We start from the raw sequence: 18,210 nt of genomic DNA, 5'->3' as shown, positions 1-18,210 counted from the left end.
AGCACCAACATGTGATAGAACACACAGTATTTGAAGCTAGCCCAGTTCCTTGTGATTGGGGAGAAATAGGAGACCCAGCAGGTGAGAAGGTTAGTATCACATTCAAAGAGCCTTGAAAAATTAGCTAAATGCAACAGCAGGAACCACGGCAAGATTGTTTAGCAGGGGAGTGACATGTTAAGATTTTACTTTTTGGGTAATTTAGCAATCTATGTGGAGGATTACTTGGGATGGGGCAAAAGGGACTGATGGCAACAAGATGAGGTAGCATTCAAGTGACAGATGATGAGGGACTTGACCAGAGACAGAGGGGCTGAAGCTAAAGGGGATGGATTTAGCAAGTAGAATTGGTAGCCTATTTGATGTGTGTTGTGAGGGAGAAGAGTGAGGCAGTGGGGACTATAGTTTATGGAGCCATGGTCAATGGTGTTGAGCAAACTAAATAACAGGAAGAGAATTAATTTTGTAGGAGAAAATAAGGAGTGTGTTTTGATAAATGGTGAATCTGAGGTGGTTTTGAGATACAAATATGGAAATATTCATAGGTACACAGAGAGAGAGAGACATACAGAGAGAGAGAGAGACATACAGAGAGAGAGAGAGAGAGAGAAGGGGAAAGAGCAAGCTCATGGAAAGGTAGGGAAGGGTAGTGTCACAGAAATAAACTTCAGACCCATGAGCGTAGTGAAAGCCATGAAAAGAGGCTAAGGATGAGCAGAGGAGGCAGGAGACAGCCCTCCAGGTCGACTTTCTCACAAACTGCAGATTTTCTGCTGCTCTCTGCTCTCTAGCACCTTTCAAACCCTACGTAGCCAACCTCATTCCTTCAGCCATTTCAAATGGTAAATATGTAGCCTGAACTTTGTTTCCATTTCCTAAGCAACACACTTAGATGGGAGGAGAATTTTTTTTTCTGAGAAAGACTTCCTATTTTTTTCCTTAAAACATTTGAGACATTTTACAACTTAAACCAAGCAGCTATTTTCCTGGGATCTACGTACAGAAAATAAATGCATGATCGGTGTAGCCAAAGACCTCCGAAGAGGCTCTGTGATTATTTTTAGAGTGTCCGTGGCCGTGGATGTGAAGATGAAGTGCTAGAAAAGCAGAGAACAGGAAGAGGAATATGGCATGGAGGGACCCCAGGCCCTTGAGAAAAGGGAAGGGAGCTTATCCCTTAGGACAGCATTTCCCAAACTTCATCCTTTATGTACCACCTCTAAGATCTTTGTGAAACTCCCCATGCCATCTGCACAATTAGTTACTTGTTTTTTTTCCTCTCTAAATCAATTCACTTTTAAACTTGAACATTTATACAAAACAAGTAATATCACTTTTGAAAATGGAGACCTGTGTCACTTGCAATGGATATATAGGGGGGACTAGTTTTCAAAGTTAAAAACTTAAGTAAAACATGTAAAATGATTACCTTCTGGCCGGATACTATTGCTTGCCTATGGCTATGAACCTGAGAGCTGCTCTCTCTTGGCAAAGGCATGTGATAAGCAAGCATTAGAAAGGCTTTGAAGATATTCTAGTACCAAATTCAGATTCCACCCCACCCCCCCACCCCCACCTAGATAAGCAGAAGGATCGAAATAAATTTGAAAAAAGGACAACCTTCTCACCAGGTAATTCAATGTTGTCTAATGTTGGAACCACATTAGATACCACATGGGCATTCACCCAATCCTTTGAGTAACTTGTCCTAGGATTAATACTAAGGAGAGGTGAGGAGAGTGACTGGGGACTAAACAGCCTGCAACCAGCTTGAGACATCTAGAGGCAATTCCCACACTCTTGCCTTGGTACCTATGGCAGTCACATTAACAAAGAGTCCATTCTGCCGGCTGTATAGAAGTCCCTGAGAGCTATGCATGGATTCTGTAGGCATTGGTGTTAGTGCTATTCTCCTTGGTGAGGTAGGGTCTGCCAGAATGATCCCCAGTAAGAAGAAAGCCAAGGAGACATGGGGTGGGGGCACCCAGAAGGCTCGTAGAGCAGGGAGAATGAATGGGATAGAACTGATGACCTCACATGTAGCAGAGCCATATCCTTTGGCTGATGGGGCCACTTGGAAAACCTTATGTTTTTAACTTAGCAGCAACATCTCCATAGAAGACCCAGCAGGCAACTCATCACACGCCCATGTACTTTATGTACAGTGATGTGCACTGGGCCCATCCATCACCAAGGAGAGAGACTGCAGCTTAACAAGGCCTGAGGATGAATATTTCACATCACTTATTCATTAGTTTGTAAGATTTGACTTTCCAGGGCACAACACAAGGTTTGAAGTCATTTGAAATGTTAAAAAAAAAAATTGACAACTCTCCTCTTCCCACTGTTACCCTGATGGGGATGTTGTTCTGATCTCTTTGCTTTCATCAAATTAATTGCCCGTTCTGCAATGGCTTAGATACAAGACTGTAGATAATGTCTGGGAGAGCAGTCTGCTTTTGAATGGTAATAAGGGTTGGATACATACAATAGCTGTTCTTGAAAAACTGGAAAGGGATGTGGGTGTGATGATTTGCTAACCCATCCAGGGGTGTCACTTAATTTAGAATGTTTGCTTGGGATGTTTGAAGTAAGTACCAGAAAAATGCAAACATTCTCAGACTTGTTGGAAGGTCATAATTTAGTCAAATATTGCCACTTTCAATTTAGCATAAAATATCAGAATGTCAGAACTGAAAGGAACCATAGGGACCATCTAATTAAAGGCCCTCATTTTTCAGATGAAGAAACTCAGAGGCCAGAAATGATTTGCCCAAGGCCAGGCCATGAAGCTCACAGTAGATTGGGAAATGACCACTTGTCCTTTTCACTTACAGAGCTAAATAAAAAGTCATCTTAAGATAGTAGAAAATACATCATCTGCTGCTGAAAAAAAAAAAAAAAGAGATCATCCAAAATTTAAATGGAGGTTAGTTAAAAATAATTCTTCTTGTTTATGATGAATAGTTTTTTGCCCTTCCTAAATGTATAGACAATTAATAATTTTTTTATGTTTATGTAAAAATATATTTTTATTTTGAGAGAGAGAGAGAGAACAAGTTGGGGAGGGGCAGAGAGAGAGGGAGAGAGAGAGAATCTCAAGCCCTGATAGCACAAAGTCAGAGGTGAGGTTCAAACTCACAAACTGTAAGATCATGACTTGAGCCAAAATCAAGAGTGGAAAGCTTAACCAACTGAGCCACCCAGGTTCCCCTAGACATTTGATAATTTTTGTTCTAGTGATTAGAAAATTTGCTTAAGACGGGGGGATATAAGGTGCACTTAGAAAATGCCCAAGACCCCATCTAAGTGTAGGAGGCTCCTGACTTCCTGTTCCAGCACCCCTCTGCCTACCCCCAATCCCTTGTTAGGACAAAGTCTCAGGATTCTACTAAAGAGAATGAGAGATTTCAAAAAGACACTGGCAACACAATTTGGGCTTCAATTTGCTCAGGCTCTTGCTGCTTTTCTCCTCCAAGATAGAAAAAGTAATAGAGAGAGCAAAACTGTATACTTTAGTCAAACAAAATTAGATGCCATCAACTGAAATGACTGCTTTTGACCACTTTTCTACTGTGCAACCAAAAGTGGACTTCCAGCTAAGGGGGCATTGATCTTTCTAGTAATAACAGTAATAAGCCCTTGGATTTGCATAGAAGTTTGCAGTTACAAAAGACTTTCACTTATCTGATCTTATTTGCTCCTCTTGGCAACACTTAATAGGGATAATTGTTCCCACTCCATAGGTGAGGCAATGAGCCCCAGGTAATTTAGCAGGCATCAAACTTGGAGATTTTGACTTCAAGTTTAGTGTACTTATCACTATATGATTTTTCCCATCAACCGCTTATAAAAATCTACTTTATTGCAGCAACCTTACCCTCTGCCAGAAGGAAATGATGTGCTTAGTAATGAACACAAAGTGCTTAGCTCGATTCTTGACACATAGTGCATGCTTGGCAGGTGACTGCTACTGTGAGGAAGGGGCAGCATGGTGGAATAATTGAGATCATAGGGCTTGTCATCAGAAAGATCTGGACTTGAGTCCTGAGTCTGACCTGTTCTGTTCTCTGAAAATGTTTAATGCAAGCTGGGTCAAATGGCTCAACTTCCCTGAGGACATTAACACCTGCCTCACAAGGTGCAATTGTGAAATGAGTTGCAAATATGCATGTGGAGCTTAGTTGTGGTGCCTATACTTAGTGTGCAATAAATGTAGGGTGATTAAAAGGATTTGCTCACAGATCTTATTGTAAGGACACAAAGCAATGTCTGTCTTGGAACCAGATGTTAACATTTCCTAATTAAACACCTTGTTCTTTAAAATTTTCAGGCATTCCAAGGCCTCCTGTCTTTGCCTCTCTCTTGACCTTACATGTCTAAGAGAGTTTACAAGGGTGTTTGTTCTGCGGCCCCCACAGCTTCTGTGCTCTACAGAGCAGGCCTCAGTTGTGGCCAGGTACCTGTATATGATGCACGCTGTATTCTGGCAGGTACTGCAGTTGTTGAGATCTTGGCCAGTTCGATAAAAGTTGCGCCTGCAAGAGAGAGCATTTTCTGGATAAATCTGTGGGCAAAAGCCCCATGGGATGCACACATTCTAGCTACTTATTTCCTACAGCATAGCACTGCCCCTCTCTTGGGTAGCAGTGTTCTGGAGTTGCATGACAAATAAAGAAACAAGAAACCCATGATACTAGGATCTCACATTTCTGGAGGGCTTAATAAATGTTTAAGCACTTTCATATCTGAGGTTTTCTTTATGCTGACAATAAGCCCGTGAGATGAGTCAGTTACTCTTACCCCCACTCCATAGGAAGGGAAACTGAGGGACTTTGCAAATGAGTAGAAGAGATGAGATTATTAAAACTTCTGACCGTGTCATTCAGTGCATTTCTCTGTATCACTGCATTGCTTCCCTCTTATAAGGCAATGTTTGTTCTAATTCATATCAGCAAATGCCAGTTATTTACTTCTCTCTTCTACCCTTTTGCTCATTAGCTTTGGCCATTCCTTCTACTCACTCTTTAGGGAGAACTTTTTCAAAGGACAAGCATTCCACACTTAAACGACTGCCTTCCCCCTCCCCAGACTGGTGCTGAGTCACCCAGGAAAGCATTTTGTGACTTCTTTCCTCTTTGCAGAATTGTGATCTCATTTGAGGTTCTACCTAGCAGATCAGTGATGGGCTGGCTGGATTCATCAGAGTGGTTTGTGGAAGAGAAGGTCAACAGTACCCTCAAGTCCTTTGTAACAAACACAAATAACTAAAATCCTGTGCAAATACAGCAACTTGCTAAGATGATGGTGTGTGTGGGGCGGGGGGGGTACCTGTGTGCTGTCATTTTCTCCCATCATTAACTGACCCCCTCTCTTTATGAAAATAATTTTTGACCCTGTTGTTTCATTGCCCCCCCCCTTTCTCCAGTCTGTTGATATCTGGAAACAAAAACAAATAGCAATGGAAATCCACCAAAGCCTAGAAATTAATGAAACCCATCTGCAACAAAGAGAGGCCATTGGTAATGACTTGGGGAAACCATAGAACCTCAAAGACTTTGGAGACATTTTATTAACAGAAACCAATGCTCTCTCTCTGCCCTTGTCTTGGCAAATGACTTAGCCCAGTAGTTTTCAATATAAAAAAAAAAATTCACCTTACCCTTCTGTGAGAGCTCGAGCTTTCTCCAAGTCTTGGATTACATTCAAAAGGACTTTAATTTTCTCTTGGTTCGAATGCAGAGATTCCTCCACCGACTGCAGCCTGCCTTGGAGATCACAGAGCTCCCCCCGTGCCAGGTGAATTGGATTAATCCCACCAGTCTCTCTGCTGCTCTGCAGTGTGGTCTCCCTCCTTGGAAGAGGAGCTGGGAGGTGACTGTTTCCTGAACAATTTTGAAAGTCCTGGGTGTCTGACTGGGTGGGGTTCTTTGCCATCTGCTCCTGACACATGGGGACAGATTTTGACACACTGTTAGTTTTGAGTGACAGCAGATCCTGGTGATTGTTGCTCGATGAAGAATAGTCTGAAGCCCCTCCCAGATGGGCTGGCTGGCTGTGGGAGCCTGGTGAGGGGGAGCGGTGAGTCCATGGAGGTGAGGGAACACATGTTTCCTTTGACCGAGATGACAATGGTCCAAGGTCTTTGTCATCAGAGTTGTCTTTGGGCAAAAGCAATTCGGGTTTAAGTTTCCCTGTGCCTGGCATGTGGCTGGCATCGCTGGTGGCATTTAAGCAGGAAGGGGATCTTTCTGAATCTGATAGTGGCACTGTTCTCCCATCACCTGGACATATGTCAACCAAAGGATGTATGGAATTGCTTATATCACCTGACCTGTCTGGGCTGAAAGTGGACTTTCTAGCTGCCCAGGTAGGACTGTGGTAAATATCATCGGGGACCTGAATGGCAGCAGTTGCTTTCTCTGAAGCCCTCCAAGCCCCTGCTTCCAAGCATATGCTAATAGGCCCATTGCTCTGCACCTTGGACATTCTAGGAGGAAATGGATGAGACACTTTGACCCTTCGAGGCCCATCCTCAAGATGCTGAGCCAATCTTAAGTAGGCAAGGTCAGAGGACACAATGTCCTGTTCAGAGAGGTTGCCGTTGACCTGGATGGCACTTTGGGATGCTGTTGGCATTTCTACCAGGGACTTGCTGGCTGTGAGTCTCTTCCTTTTGAAAGCTGGGAAATGCTTCCTGAGACTGGGGGAGGTTTGGATCGCAATGTTCCGAAAGCCCCCTGCCTTCTGGGACCTGGGGAAGGAGAGTGAGTAGGTGGGAAGGTGATGGTGCCTGGAGGCTTGAGTCTTACCCATTGCACCTTGGTCCTCAGAAGTCTGGACATCAGCCTCAGCTAGGCCAGGTGGAGTCTTACTGGTCCCATCTTCCTTGAATCGAACCTGTTGAGATTTGCTCCTGCGGTGGTGGGGTTGCTTCACAAACTCCACTGACTCTAGGCTGTTACGCTTTAGAAGCACAGGCCGCACTTTCATATTTTGCTGGGCCATTGAGCCTCAGTTGAGAGGATTGGGACCGTACACTTCTCCGGGGCACATTTCCTTAGGTCTTTGGAGCAGCATCTAATGATGGCATCTCAGGCATGGAGATCTGCCAGCCAGGATGAAGTGGTCCTCTCCTCTGTGTATGGGAAGCTCTGTTGGCCATTCCCAGACAGTAGATTCTACTTGAGAACTCGCCGTAATGCTCCCCCTGCAGTTAAAATACTATTTCATTGCGGTGGTAATTGCCACTTAGATAAACAATGGGTTAGGCTAATCATTAAACATCTGATCTACCAAGAGAGCTGGTGGGCTGTTTATCAAGAGAGGCTGGCAGGCGGTTCTGATCCTGGAAGAAGCTTGCTGTCTTGAACAAAAAGACAACAAAAGTACCATTTAGGGGATAGCGCCAGACTCCCAGTGTGTGAATTCCAAAAGAAACCTGCTACGTCTGGAACATACGGCTTCCTTTCCCGGAGCATCAGTTTCCACTGTAAAACTATAGGAAACTTAAACACATCTTCTTTCCATAGCATGTAGGCAGACAGGGAAATCAGTGACCTGGGGGCTGGCTTCTTTGATGATACATGGTGCCCCTAAGGGAACATCCCCATTTGTGTCAATCACAAGTTCCTCCTTTGGGGCCATTGTTTTCTTTCATGCTGTTTCCCTTTTTGTCACAAAACTCAGTGCTGTGTGACCATGACAGGATTGAAGCATCCGAGGGCATTCAGAGGGCAGAGACCCTGTTGGAGTGTCTTGGCTGAAGTTCACATGTAGGCAAAGTGAGCCACGTCTGCAGCCTCTGGGAATTTGAGTGAGAACTGAGCTCACTGGGCCTGGGGGCAGGGGTCTGAGGCCTGGCAGTCCTGCCAGCCAGCAAGGAGCGTCTGAAAGGGAAGAGAGAATAGTTGTAACTGAGAATGAAGTTCAGACCTGGGTTTCTCTCCCAATCCCAGCATCCTCGCCTAGTGCTTTTGAGTGGGTGCTCTAGGAGTAAGTCAGCCGCACCGCCCCTCTTTCCAGTCCCCTGGTGCGGCAACCACCTTGTGGCCACAAAGCCTGGGAACAAAATGCCTGTCTGCCTGGACCATTTCCTCCTCCCACTCACTCCCAGGCACCCGTCAGCCAGCTCCTATTCATCTTTGCAGTCCCAGCTTACGTGCCACTTCCTCTGGGAGCCTTTCCAAGGACTCCTCCCTCATATACACCTTCAGTGCTAGACCACAGCAAGACCCATTATACCTTCTCAGCACATCCTTCACAACAAAAACTGCAGCTGTCCTGAAAGAACCATTTGTGTCTGCATGTACTTAGGTATGTCTTCCTCACTAACCTGTAGACTCCAGGATGGCTGGGGATGGAGCCTTTTTTTTTTTTTTTTTTTTTTTTTTTAACTGCTTGGATATTTCCAGCCTGCTTCTAGGCTCACTTTGGGTGTATAATGAGCATTTGTTGAAAGAGTGAATGGCTAAGTAAAGGATCCCCTGGAAGCAAAGGAGGCCTGGGCATAGTACGGAGGTCCTAGGGCATCCTGCCAGTGCAACAGGGTGCTGAGTTTTCTCTGCTTTGACTGTAACATTTACTTAAGGACAAGATTTTCCCCTAATGTCTTCATTTTTCAATTGCTTTCCAGAAGATAAATGTGCATAAAATTATCCATGGAAGGTGTACTTTGTAGTAAAAACATTTACCATTTATTGAACACTTACTTTTACCATACTGAGGTCTTTGCATGTATTAATCATAATAGCTAGCATTTACTAAGTGCTTACTAATATGCCAGATGCTGTGTGTTTTTTTTTTAATGTTTATTTATTTTTGAGACGGAGTGCAAGCAGGGGACAGTCAGAGAGAGAGGGAGGTGCAGAATTTGAAGCAGACTCCAAGCTCTGAGCTGTCAGCACAGAGCCTGACACAGGGCTTGAACCCACGAACTGTGAGATCATGACCTGAGCCGAAGTCGGACGCTTAACCGACTGAGCCACCCAGGCGTCCCTACCAGGTGCTGTTTTAAGCACTTTACAAGATACAACTTTTCAATTCCCTACCCTAGAGAGGTGGATACTCTCATTTTCCCCATTTTACAGCTGAAGCTGAGGCTCAGAAAGTTTAAGTAACTTGCCCAAGGACACACAGCTAATGATAGCAGCGTCTGAACTTAGTCTGTGCTCATCACCTCTACACTCCATTGCCTCTCCAATATTGCATCATCTCACTTAATCCTTAAAACAAATCTATAAGTGTTGGAACCCCTGTTGGACTGAGGAGGAAACTGAGGTTCAGAGAGGGTAAGTGCTCAGTGAAGGAGCTGAGATGTGAGCCCGAGAGTTCACGATTCCAAGGCCTGTGCTCTTACCCATGAGGTTTTGAAGTTGCCCCCTTGGGATCTTCCTGGTCTGTAAGGCAGGTTATATCTGTGATTTGAGAACAGAGTTTGAAGGCCTGTGCAGGTCTGGAGAGGTGCAGGGAGCTGTCCCCTGGCCTGGCCATGGCAAAGAAAATCTGTTTTCTCTAAGTCCAGTGGATCCCACAGCACTGGGATGAGACAAATTTGAATGTTGCCTGGGTTGACTAAAGGATTTTAAAGGAAAATAAAAGTGCTAAGTATTTGGGTATCTTTGATTGAGTATTCTGTCTGTGGTGTCCAGTCAGGAATTATTAGATAATGCCCATGGCAACTTTGGCTTTCCAGGCTCCCAACTACCTTGAGAAAGACCAACTAAGCCTGTGGGGCTGGAGCCATTGAGTGGCAGATCTGAAAGGGAATAGGATCCATCTGTAATGCTAATGAGTTGGCCTGAGGCCCTACAATGACTCTTCACATTCTGAATATACCTTAGACCCGAGTTAAAACCCCTGTCCCTTCCTGGCTAAAGGGTTTGGGGTATTACTTATCCTGTCTGAGCCTCATTTTTTTTTTTTTTTTCATCTGTTAAAATGCAGGTGATGCTCACAGTATAGACACAGATGCAGGAGTTTGATGAGAGAAGTCAATGAGACATTTATGCAAATCTCTCAGGACAAAGCTAGGCCTACAGTAAGCAGTCAGTATGGGTTAGCTGTTGCTATGAATACTGTCCTCTTCATCTGCAGCCAGGTTTCCTTGTTGTGAGTGCCAGAACCACTATCCACAGCTTTTTCAGAGCAGGTAGAACAACTCTTGGGACAGAGAATGGACAATGTTTGGGGGAATTACCTCACACTTACCTTGCCTATCTGAAAAGCAGGGCTGGCTTCTGGGAGCTGCAACACCACGCTACTCTCTGGGAAGATAGCCCTGCTGGTGATGGGTTCCCACCTCACTCAGTATGACAGTCCCAAACAACTCCACTTTTGTAATCAGTTTCATGTTTCAATGACTGCAGAATTTTTAGGTCTGGAAAAATTCAGTAGTCCATCCCTTTATTCCATGACTAAGTCCTCTCTGCATCATCCTTGCATGCAGCAAGTAAGCCTACCTGGTTACCTATAATGACAGGGAGCTCACCATTTAATCTCATAGTTGATCATAATTATTACAATTTTTTTAAATGTTTGTTTATTTTTGAGAGAGAGACAGAGCAGGGAATGGGTGGAGAGAAAGGGAGGCACAGAATTCAAAGCAGGCTCCAGGCTCTGACCTGTCAACACAGAGCCCGCTGTGGGGCTTAAACTCATGAACTGCGAGATCATGACCTGAGCTGAAGCTTGATGTTTAACCGACTGAGCCACCCATATGTCCCAATAATAATTATTAATCATAGCAAATATGTATTAAAAACTTATTATAGCCAAGCACTATGTTAGCACTTGACATTTAATCCTTAAAATGGCCTTCTGTATGTGATCCCCATTCTGCAGAATGAGCAATTAAGACTTGTGAGGTTAAGTCACCTGCCTGAAACTGCACAGCCCATACCCTTAATGTTTGTGCTGCGGAGTCTAGATATTTGTATGTCTACTTTTGTGGATTTCTTTGCCTAATTGTCCACTGTCTATTTCCTCTCCTTAACTATTCATTAGCTCTTCATTCTGGGTAACTTAACTCACTTAGGCTACAATTGGCTGAAGCTGGTTTTCATAAGAGCTAATGTTTAGTGAACATTGATTATGTGACAGGCATTGTATAAGTGTTTTTCATTTACTGTAGTCCTTAATCCTCACAACAATCTTAGAGGCAAATGCTATCTGTCCCTAATTTTATAAATGAGGACACTGATGCACATGAGGTTAAGTGATTTGCTATGTCGCTCACCTGGTAAATGATGGAACTGACATTTGAACCCAAGGACTGATCCTGGAACACAGGCTCCTAACCACTGGTCCTTCCTGCCTTCTCCAGGACTGGGGAAGGACTAAGCTTCTTGTGTAAGGCTGTCAGACAGGTTTCATTTTCCTCTATATTTTCCTTCTAAAAGTCAGCCATTATTCTAGTTTAGCCCTGCTTTTTCTTTTCTTTTCTTTTTTAAGTGTTTATTTATTTGAGAGAGAGATAGAGAGCAATTGGGGGAGAGGGGAGAGGCAGAGAGAGAAGGAGAGAGATAATCCCAAGCAGGCTCCACAGCGGTCAGTGCAGAGCCCACATCCACAGAGCTCGAACCCACAAAATGTGAAATCATGACCAGAGCAGAAAATAAGAGTCAGAGGCTTAACCCACTGAGCCACCCAGGTATCCCTAGCCCTGCTTTTTCTACAGGAAATTTATGTACCCTTTCTTTTGATATTTAAAAACAGTTGGTTTTCCATTTTTAAAGGTATTACATGTTCATTGTAAAACTTCAAATAATGTATATAATCAAAAAAAAAAAAAAAAGGAAGGACAAAAAATCACCTAAAATCTCACCATCCAGAAAGAGCCACTAGGCATCGCTGATTTGGTTAAGTTCATTCTATGCATCTTGCTGGTACCATCTGCACATTCATTGCATGCATACTGCATACACTTGCAGGTTTACAGGAAGCCTTTTTTTTTTCTTTTTTTTAACCAAACAGCATGGAGGAAGTTCCACATTAAAGCATATAGATTCACACCATTCTTTTAGGTAGACTAATAGGACTCTGTTGTTCTATTGTCTGGTTATACTATGATCTATTTAAATAGTATTTTTGTGTGTGTAAATATTTAAGTTGTTTCTAAATAGTTGGTTTTATTAATGCTGTAAATAAAATTTTTAAAGTATGTGAATCTTGGAACATGATTTCCTTAGAACAAATTCTAGAACAAGAATTAGTGGGTCTAAGTACTCATAGATTTTACATTTTATTGATATTACCCCTTTTCCTTCCAGAAACTTCTACTATGCAATTCCACCCTTACTGCATGAAAAGGACTTTTACCAGAGTCTCTTTGTCGCTGTGTTTGGTCAGTCTGATGATTTTTTTTAAGGGCATAGTTTGCCAATCCCTGCCAATAAAATGGGACAGGATTATATATCATTATTCACATTATGGAATTTAAGATTGGGCATTTTTCCATATATTTATTGGTTTTATACTACATTTGGAATGAAAAGTTGAAAATGACAATTTGAATAATTAAGTTAATGTGGAAACTGTTGTGTCCTAGACATAACCTAGGAAGCTTAGTAAATATAAAAATTTCCACTTTAAAAAAATTGCTTGTTTATATTCAATTCTTCTGCTCCCAATTCCCATCATGACCTTTGCACAGATGTTCTGGTGAGTACACCTGGTTAAAAGGAATCACCCTCTGTAGGCCTCAGGTCTTCACAGGCTCCTAGCTGGCCACTAATTGATAGGGAGTTCCCTAGCCTTGGTATTTAGGGCTTAATTAATATCTTGTCCAGAGTTCAGAATGGTTCCCCAGAGATATTGCAGTAGTCTGTTGCACGCCCAGTGACTGGGAGTTATTGCTGATCTCTGCAACACTTTATTCCTTCCTCCCTTGATTATTGACTTATTGAACACACACTGACTATTTATGTTCCAGCCATGCCTTTGGTCCACTTTTGATAGTCCTCATGAAATAAGTGTCCATTTAGTAGGAATAGAAACATTTAGTACAATATCTGTAGGTTAGAAACCTTTCTCTAAAATAGACTCCTAGTCCTCTTCTCTGACATGTAATTAGGCTATACAGTAAAGGGTTAAATGCCTAGGCTTTAGATGATGATTGACTGGGAGTATAATCTTCCATTTCCTGACTGTTGACCTGGAACAAGTGACTTGGCCTTCATAAAATCAGAGTTGTTGTGAGGATTAAATAAGATTATCTATATTAAATAACACAGTCAATGTGAGCTCATCAGATAGCTTTCAACTGGAGACCATGGGATACTAGTGAGTGGGCTTTGGCTCACTTACTTTTCCTTGGGGGAATAAACTGTAGGTAAATATAGAGGAGGAAATGTACAATACAGCATTCCCAGGAATCTTGTCCATTTCCCTGCATCTCCATGCTTTCTCTACCACTTTGGCATTACACTTGTCTCCCTGTGCCATGATTATCTGCTGACCTTCAGCCTCCTCAATTAGACTACAGGCTCCTTGAAAACAGAAGGTGGTCGTAGTCACTTTCAACCCCTGGCCCTTACCTCCAGCTTGACACAGAACTGGTGTTTACTTCTTGTCAAAGCAATGAGTATAATCCATATTACCTAATTTGCCTTAGCTTCTATGGCATGGAATAGTTGTCATGGAATAAATACTTGTGCAACTAATTAATTAAGAGAAAATTAATTAATTCACTTCCCAATTGCTTTTGCTTTTAATGATATATTATCAATGATGTATCAACAGTAGGTCTCTGGGGCAAATGAAATGTTTGTCCTTCAGTGTACTATATTTGCTGTATTTACGACTCAGATTGAATTTGGTTAAGCTTTATTGAGAACACATTATAACTTGGGCACTGTGATAAACATTGTGGAGTTTACAAAAAAGAGTAATTCTTGATCCCCATTGTAGCACTAAGGAGGTAGCTGATAATGCCTCCTCATATGGAATGAATCTCTTGGAAGTGGTACAAAATGTTGTACAGAGTTGGGGATGACTTGGAGGAAGGTATTTGGTTCATTTTATATATTCAAATATTGCTTCAAGTACCAGGAGACTTTACATTTTAAATAGGGTTGGACTTTATCCTCTAGGCCAGGAGTCAGCAGTTTCTCTCTCTCTCTCTCTCTCTCTCTCTGGCTCTAAAGGGTCAGATAGTAAATACTTTCAGCTTTCCTAGCCATACGATCTCTGTTGCACCTGTTTAACTCTGCTGTTATGGCAGGAAAGCAGTCACAGACATGGCTGTGACTGTATTCCAGTAAAACTTAATTTATAAAATAGGCAATGGAGCAGATTTGGCCTGAGGTTTGCCACCTCCTGCTTTAGGTAATGGGGAGTCACTGATGGGTTTTGAGCAAGGGAGGCTTGATTAGATTTTTGTTTTTCAGAAAAGGCTCTATTTGCTGATACACTGCCATCTCCCTTCTCCTTCTGTACTTAGAGTCAGTAATAATAACCCTTACTATTTATACCATACTTTACCACTTACAAAGAATTTTCAAATTCCATGTAATCCCTACTAGGAAGGTTGGGAAACATCACCCCTGTTTTAAAGAAGAGGAATCACTTCCAGAATAATTACTTGTCCTAAGACACAGAGGTGGAGCTGGAACCCAAGCTCCCTTGATGCCAGCTTGGATCCGGTGGAGAGCACCAGTCCCCACCCTACTACCCCCCACTCCATTTGGACTGCCAGATGTCTATTTTATGCACTGGTCATTTTCTGCCAGATGAAGGATACATATGTAAAAGGAAGGAATATGTCTCATATTCCTTTTATATTCTTCAAAGTATGAGGCATAGTGCTGAGTTTTTTGGGAGACACTTCAAAAATAATTATTGATCACTTACCACTAGATCTTGTGGTTCTTCACATCAAAGTTTAGATTCCCTTCCATTTGCATTCAGTTAACTGCTTGGTCAGATCTGTTGGTGTGCATTACTGCATACCTATCTGAGATTAAAGAATTAATGTTTGTGGCCCAAGTCTTTGTCTTTCCAATTGAGAACTGCCCCCAGCAGCCTTCTCAATAAGGAACAGAGAGTTGGTACATTTTGGGGCCTATTTGAATCTATACTTTCCCACAAATGGTCAAGAAGTTAAAGGGAATTGGCTTTATTTTTGCCTTCTGGAATTACTAAGCATAGGTGTACTTGGGCAAAATTAGACACCAAAAGGTGAGGTTAAGATCAGAACTCATATATTTGGAGTCTAGAAAGGTATTGGATATGTAGTGATCACGAAATCTTTTTCTCATTTTTCAATGTGCCACGTTTGACCTTTTCTCACAATTTCTACTACTTATTCTCGTGTCTCCATCTATCATCCATACCAACAAAGAAAGGTCTCCATTTTGCCCCCTTTACCATCCATCCGCCACACAGCAGCCAGAGTGATCTTTATAAAGTTTAATCAGATCACATCAGAGCTCTCTTTGAAACTCCCCAAAGATATCTTACTGAATTTAAAGTAAGGTCCCAACTCTTTACAAAATCTGCAAGAACCTACAGCATCTTGCCTCGCCTATGTTCCTCATTCCATCTTATGTCATACCACTTTCACCTTTGCTGTCTATGACCTGGATCCTCCAGTCCTGGACATGCTGGATTCATTTCTGTCATCTGGTCTTTGCACTGGCTGTTCATTTCGTCTAGATTGCCCTTCTCCCAGATCTTTCCAAGGCTGAACTCGCACTGATGTAGCCTCAGCTCCAAGAATGTCCCAAGAGGCCCTCCCTAATCTCTTCTCCATCCTCCATGTCCTCTGTGGCCACTACCCTGTTTTATTAGATTGTTTATTTATTTGTTGATTGTCCCAATTTATTGAGAACCTCAATAAGCATTTATTGAGTGAATGACCAAATGAATTCTTATCATTAGAGTCTTTAAGAACTCATACAACGTTAGAAACAGAACAGAGAGCTTTAAAACTTTAGACCTTGGGGAGTATCTCATTCAATGGCTTTCATATCTTCTTTGGAAGTGAAATAATATTTCTGAATTCAAGCTTAAGTCCAATCCCAATATCTGAGACAGAATAAAGCTAGAAAGTTTTAAAATAAAGAATAAAGTTCTAGAAAAGGGGGGATGCAGTGCACCCCCAGTCACTCTGAGCCACAACCTGGAATCCTAGGGCTCCAAAAAGCCCAAGTTGAAAACCACTGAGTCAAACCCCTTCATTCTGCAGATGGGGAAACTGAGGCTCTGAGAAGTTCTCCTCTACCCATAAACTCTTCAAAAAGAAAGGGTTTGTATCCCAGCCCCCACTATGACTTCTGACACAGAGCAGGAGCTCAGGGAACATGTGTTGAGCTGTTCAGGTGACATACTAAGTTGAAGGCAGAAGTGGAACTGGATGCCATTCTGGAGCTCTGTTCTCTAATGCAGCAGTGAGGATGGTGGAAGGATCATGACTTCCATCTGGCTCAGGTTCAGGTGCCTTACTTGGAACTGGACCTAGTGGACAAAACCAGCTTCATGCTCCCAAATACCTTTCACATGGATGAGGAAGCCACCAATGCTATTATTTGGTTCCAAACCCCAACCCTCTGATTACATTTGTCAAAGAAAGCTGGGAAGATAGTCTTGCCATCTCCCTCTACGTCCTCTTCATTCTTAGTCTCTTTCTTCTTCCTGCTATTCCTTTTTTTAAAAAATTAGAAAATGTTTCAGGCATGCAAAACAGCATGGAGGAGAATGTAATGAACATAAACAAAAAACACAGCCTAGTTTCAAAAGAAAATGTTACAAATCCAGCAGAAACCTTTCCCCTCTGTTCCTTCTCCTCTCTCCTTTTATTCCCTTCTCCTGCCTTCCCTGTGTCTCCTCTTTTGTTTACTCTTGCCCTTCTCTCCTGATTTCTCTCCCCATCTTCTCCCCCAATCCTCTTTGCCCTGCCACCTTTCTTGCCCCCTTCTGCATCACATTTCTCCTTCCTTATCCTTGTCCCTTTCTCCTTTTCTTCTCTTCCTCATTATCCCTTTCTCTTGCCTTCTTCTCTCCTGCATCTTTAATAAGTTCTCGTGGGTCAGTGACTCATTCATTTGGCTGTTCAGTGTTGAGGGTGGGAACTCCGTATCTCTTGGAATTGCCTCTCCTATAAACCTTAGGGTACCTGCCCTTACGAGGATAGTTGTTTGGTCCACATGTCCTCCTGGCTAGAGGCACTGGATCCTTCTGCTGCTACTTCTGAAAGGTCACCTCCAGCCTGCCTTCTCTAGGGTAAAGTTTTACTACCATCAGATGCAAGTTGTGGCCATTTTGTCCAGCTTTTTCTTATAGAGGAAAGAGCAATAGCCCAATATACCTCTATATTTTAGTCAGCATTTCCAGAAGGTTTTTATGATATCTCTCTCACTGCAGTTCTTTTCCCTGCATCACTGGGAACATTTTCTTGCCACTTTTTAGGTTGTAGTCTTTTACCTTTAAATAATTTTATTTACTCTTCTTGGGACCAGACACTGGAAAACCTGCCTCCTCAGACATATGGAAGAATCTGGACCCTTTTGGATTTATCATTAGACAAATAACTCTATGTGTCAGATGGGAGTGAGGGGTGCAAGGTTCAGTGGTTATGTCTCACCCCCTTCTCCATCAGCTCAAGTCCAGAAAAGCCAACAAATAGACCAGTGATTTGCATTCGTATAAACAGACTCATTCATAGGGTAGAGTTGGCTTGGGTCATTTCTAGGTTCTTTTCCAATGTTGAGACATCGACACTTCCTGTTTTAGCATGGGAGTGGGATCCAGTGGCAGTAGAAGCAGGCAGGAAACGCCTCCCCCATTAGTACCACCTTCTTTGGTTTTGTGGCACCTGGGAACTCTGTTTCGCTGTTATTTAGTCTAAGTTACACTTGGTAACTTCATCCTATAGATTATCTACAGCTGTTAGGAATAAATTGGAAAAGTCTTCCCATTCCAAAGAGATTTATGTTTCTGTGTAAACCAGTCCAACATATTTGGTTGATTAACATGCATGTACTTACACTAAAATAAGAATGGCTCCAGTGACCCCTCCACTTTTTACTAGCAATGTTAATGTTTTCAAAGTGTTTTCAGATTTACCAGCCAATTTTGGCCTCACAATAATTCCTGCCAAGACCAGGCATTATCACTTCCATTTTGAAGATGAGGAAATTGTGGGAGGCAGAAGAAGGATTTGCCCAAGATGAGTGTGGTCTGGCAGAACCCAAGGACCTCAAATCTTTATTA

General features: G+C 42.5%; 2 protein-coding genes across 4 annotated transcripts in view; one reads left to right on the top strand and one right to left on the bottom strand.

Annotated features, from left to right (window-relative positions):
• The window catches only part of DOCK2 (dedicator of cytokinesis 2), a 413,885-nt gene that overhangs the window by 210,814 nt on the left and 184,861 nt on the right, over window positions 1-18,210 (top strand). The window lies entirely within an intron of this gene.
• The window catches only part of INSYN2B (inhibitory synaptic factor family member 2B), a 120,302-nt gene that overhangs the window by 13,786 nt on the left and 88,306 nt on the right, over window positions 1-18,210 (bottom strand). For 2 of the 3 annotated variants that reach the window (XM_027034126.2, XM_015065770.3), the window contains exons 2-3: window positions 5,663-7,889; window positions 4,464-4,538 (exon numbers count right to left, since the gene is read on the bottom strand). In XM_027034126.2, coding sequence (XP_026889927.2) covers window positions 4,464-4,538; window positions 5,663-7,008 — 1,421 coding nt within the window. In that variant the 5' untranslated portion in view covers window positions 7,009-7,889. Of the gene's footprint in view, window positions 1-4,463; window positions 4,539-5,662; window positions 8,268-18,210 lie in introns of those variants that run through there. The other variant, XM_053226637.1, reaches the window with a different exon arrangement.

The sequence above is a fragment of the Acinonyx jubatus genome, chromosome A1 (genome assembly GCF_027475565.1).
Source record: "Acinonyx jubatus isolate Ajub_Pintada_27869175 chromosome A1, VMU_Ajub_asm_v1.0, whole genome shotgun sequence".
Lineage (NCBI taxonomy): Eukaryota > Metazoa > Chordata > Mammalia > Carnivora > Felidae > Acinonyx > Acinonyx jubatus.
The sequence above is the reverse complement of the archived record's forward strand: the minus strand, read 5'-3'. Positions and strand labels throughout refer to the sequence as shown.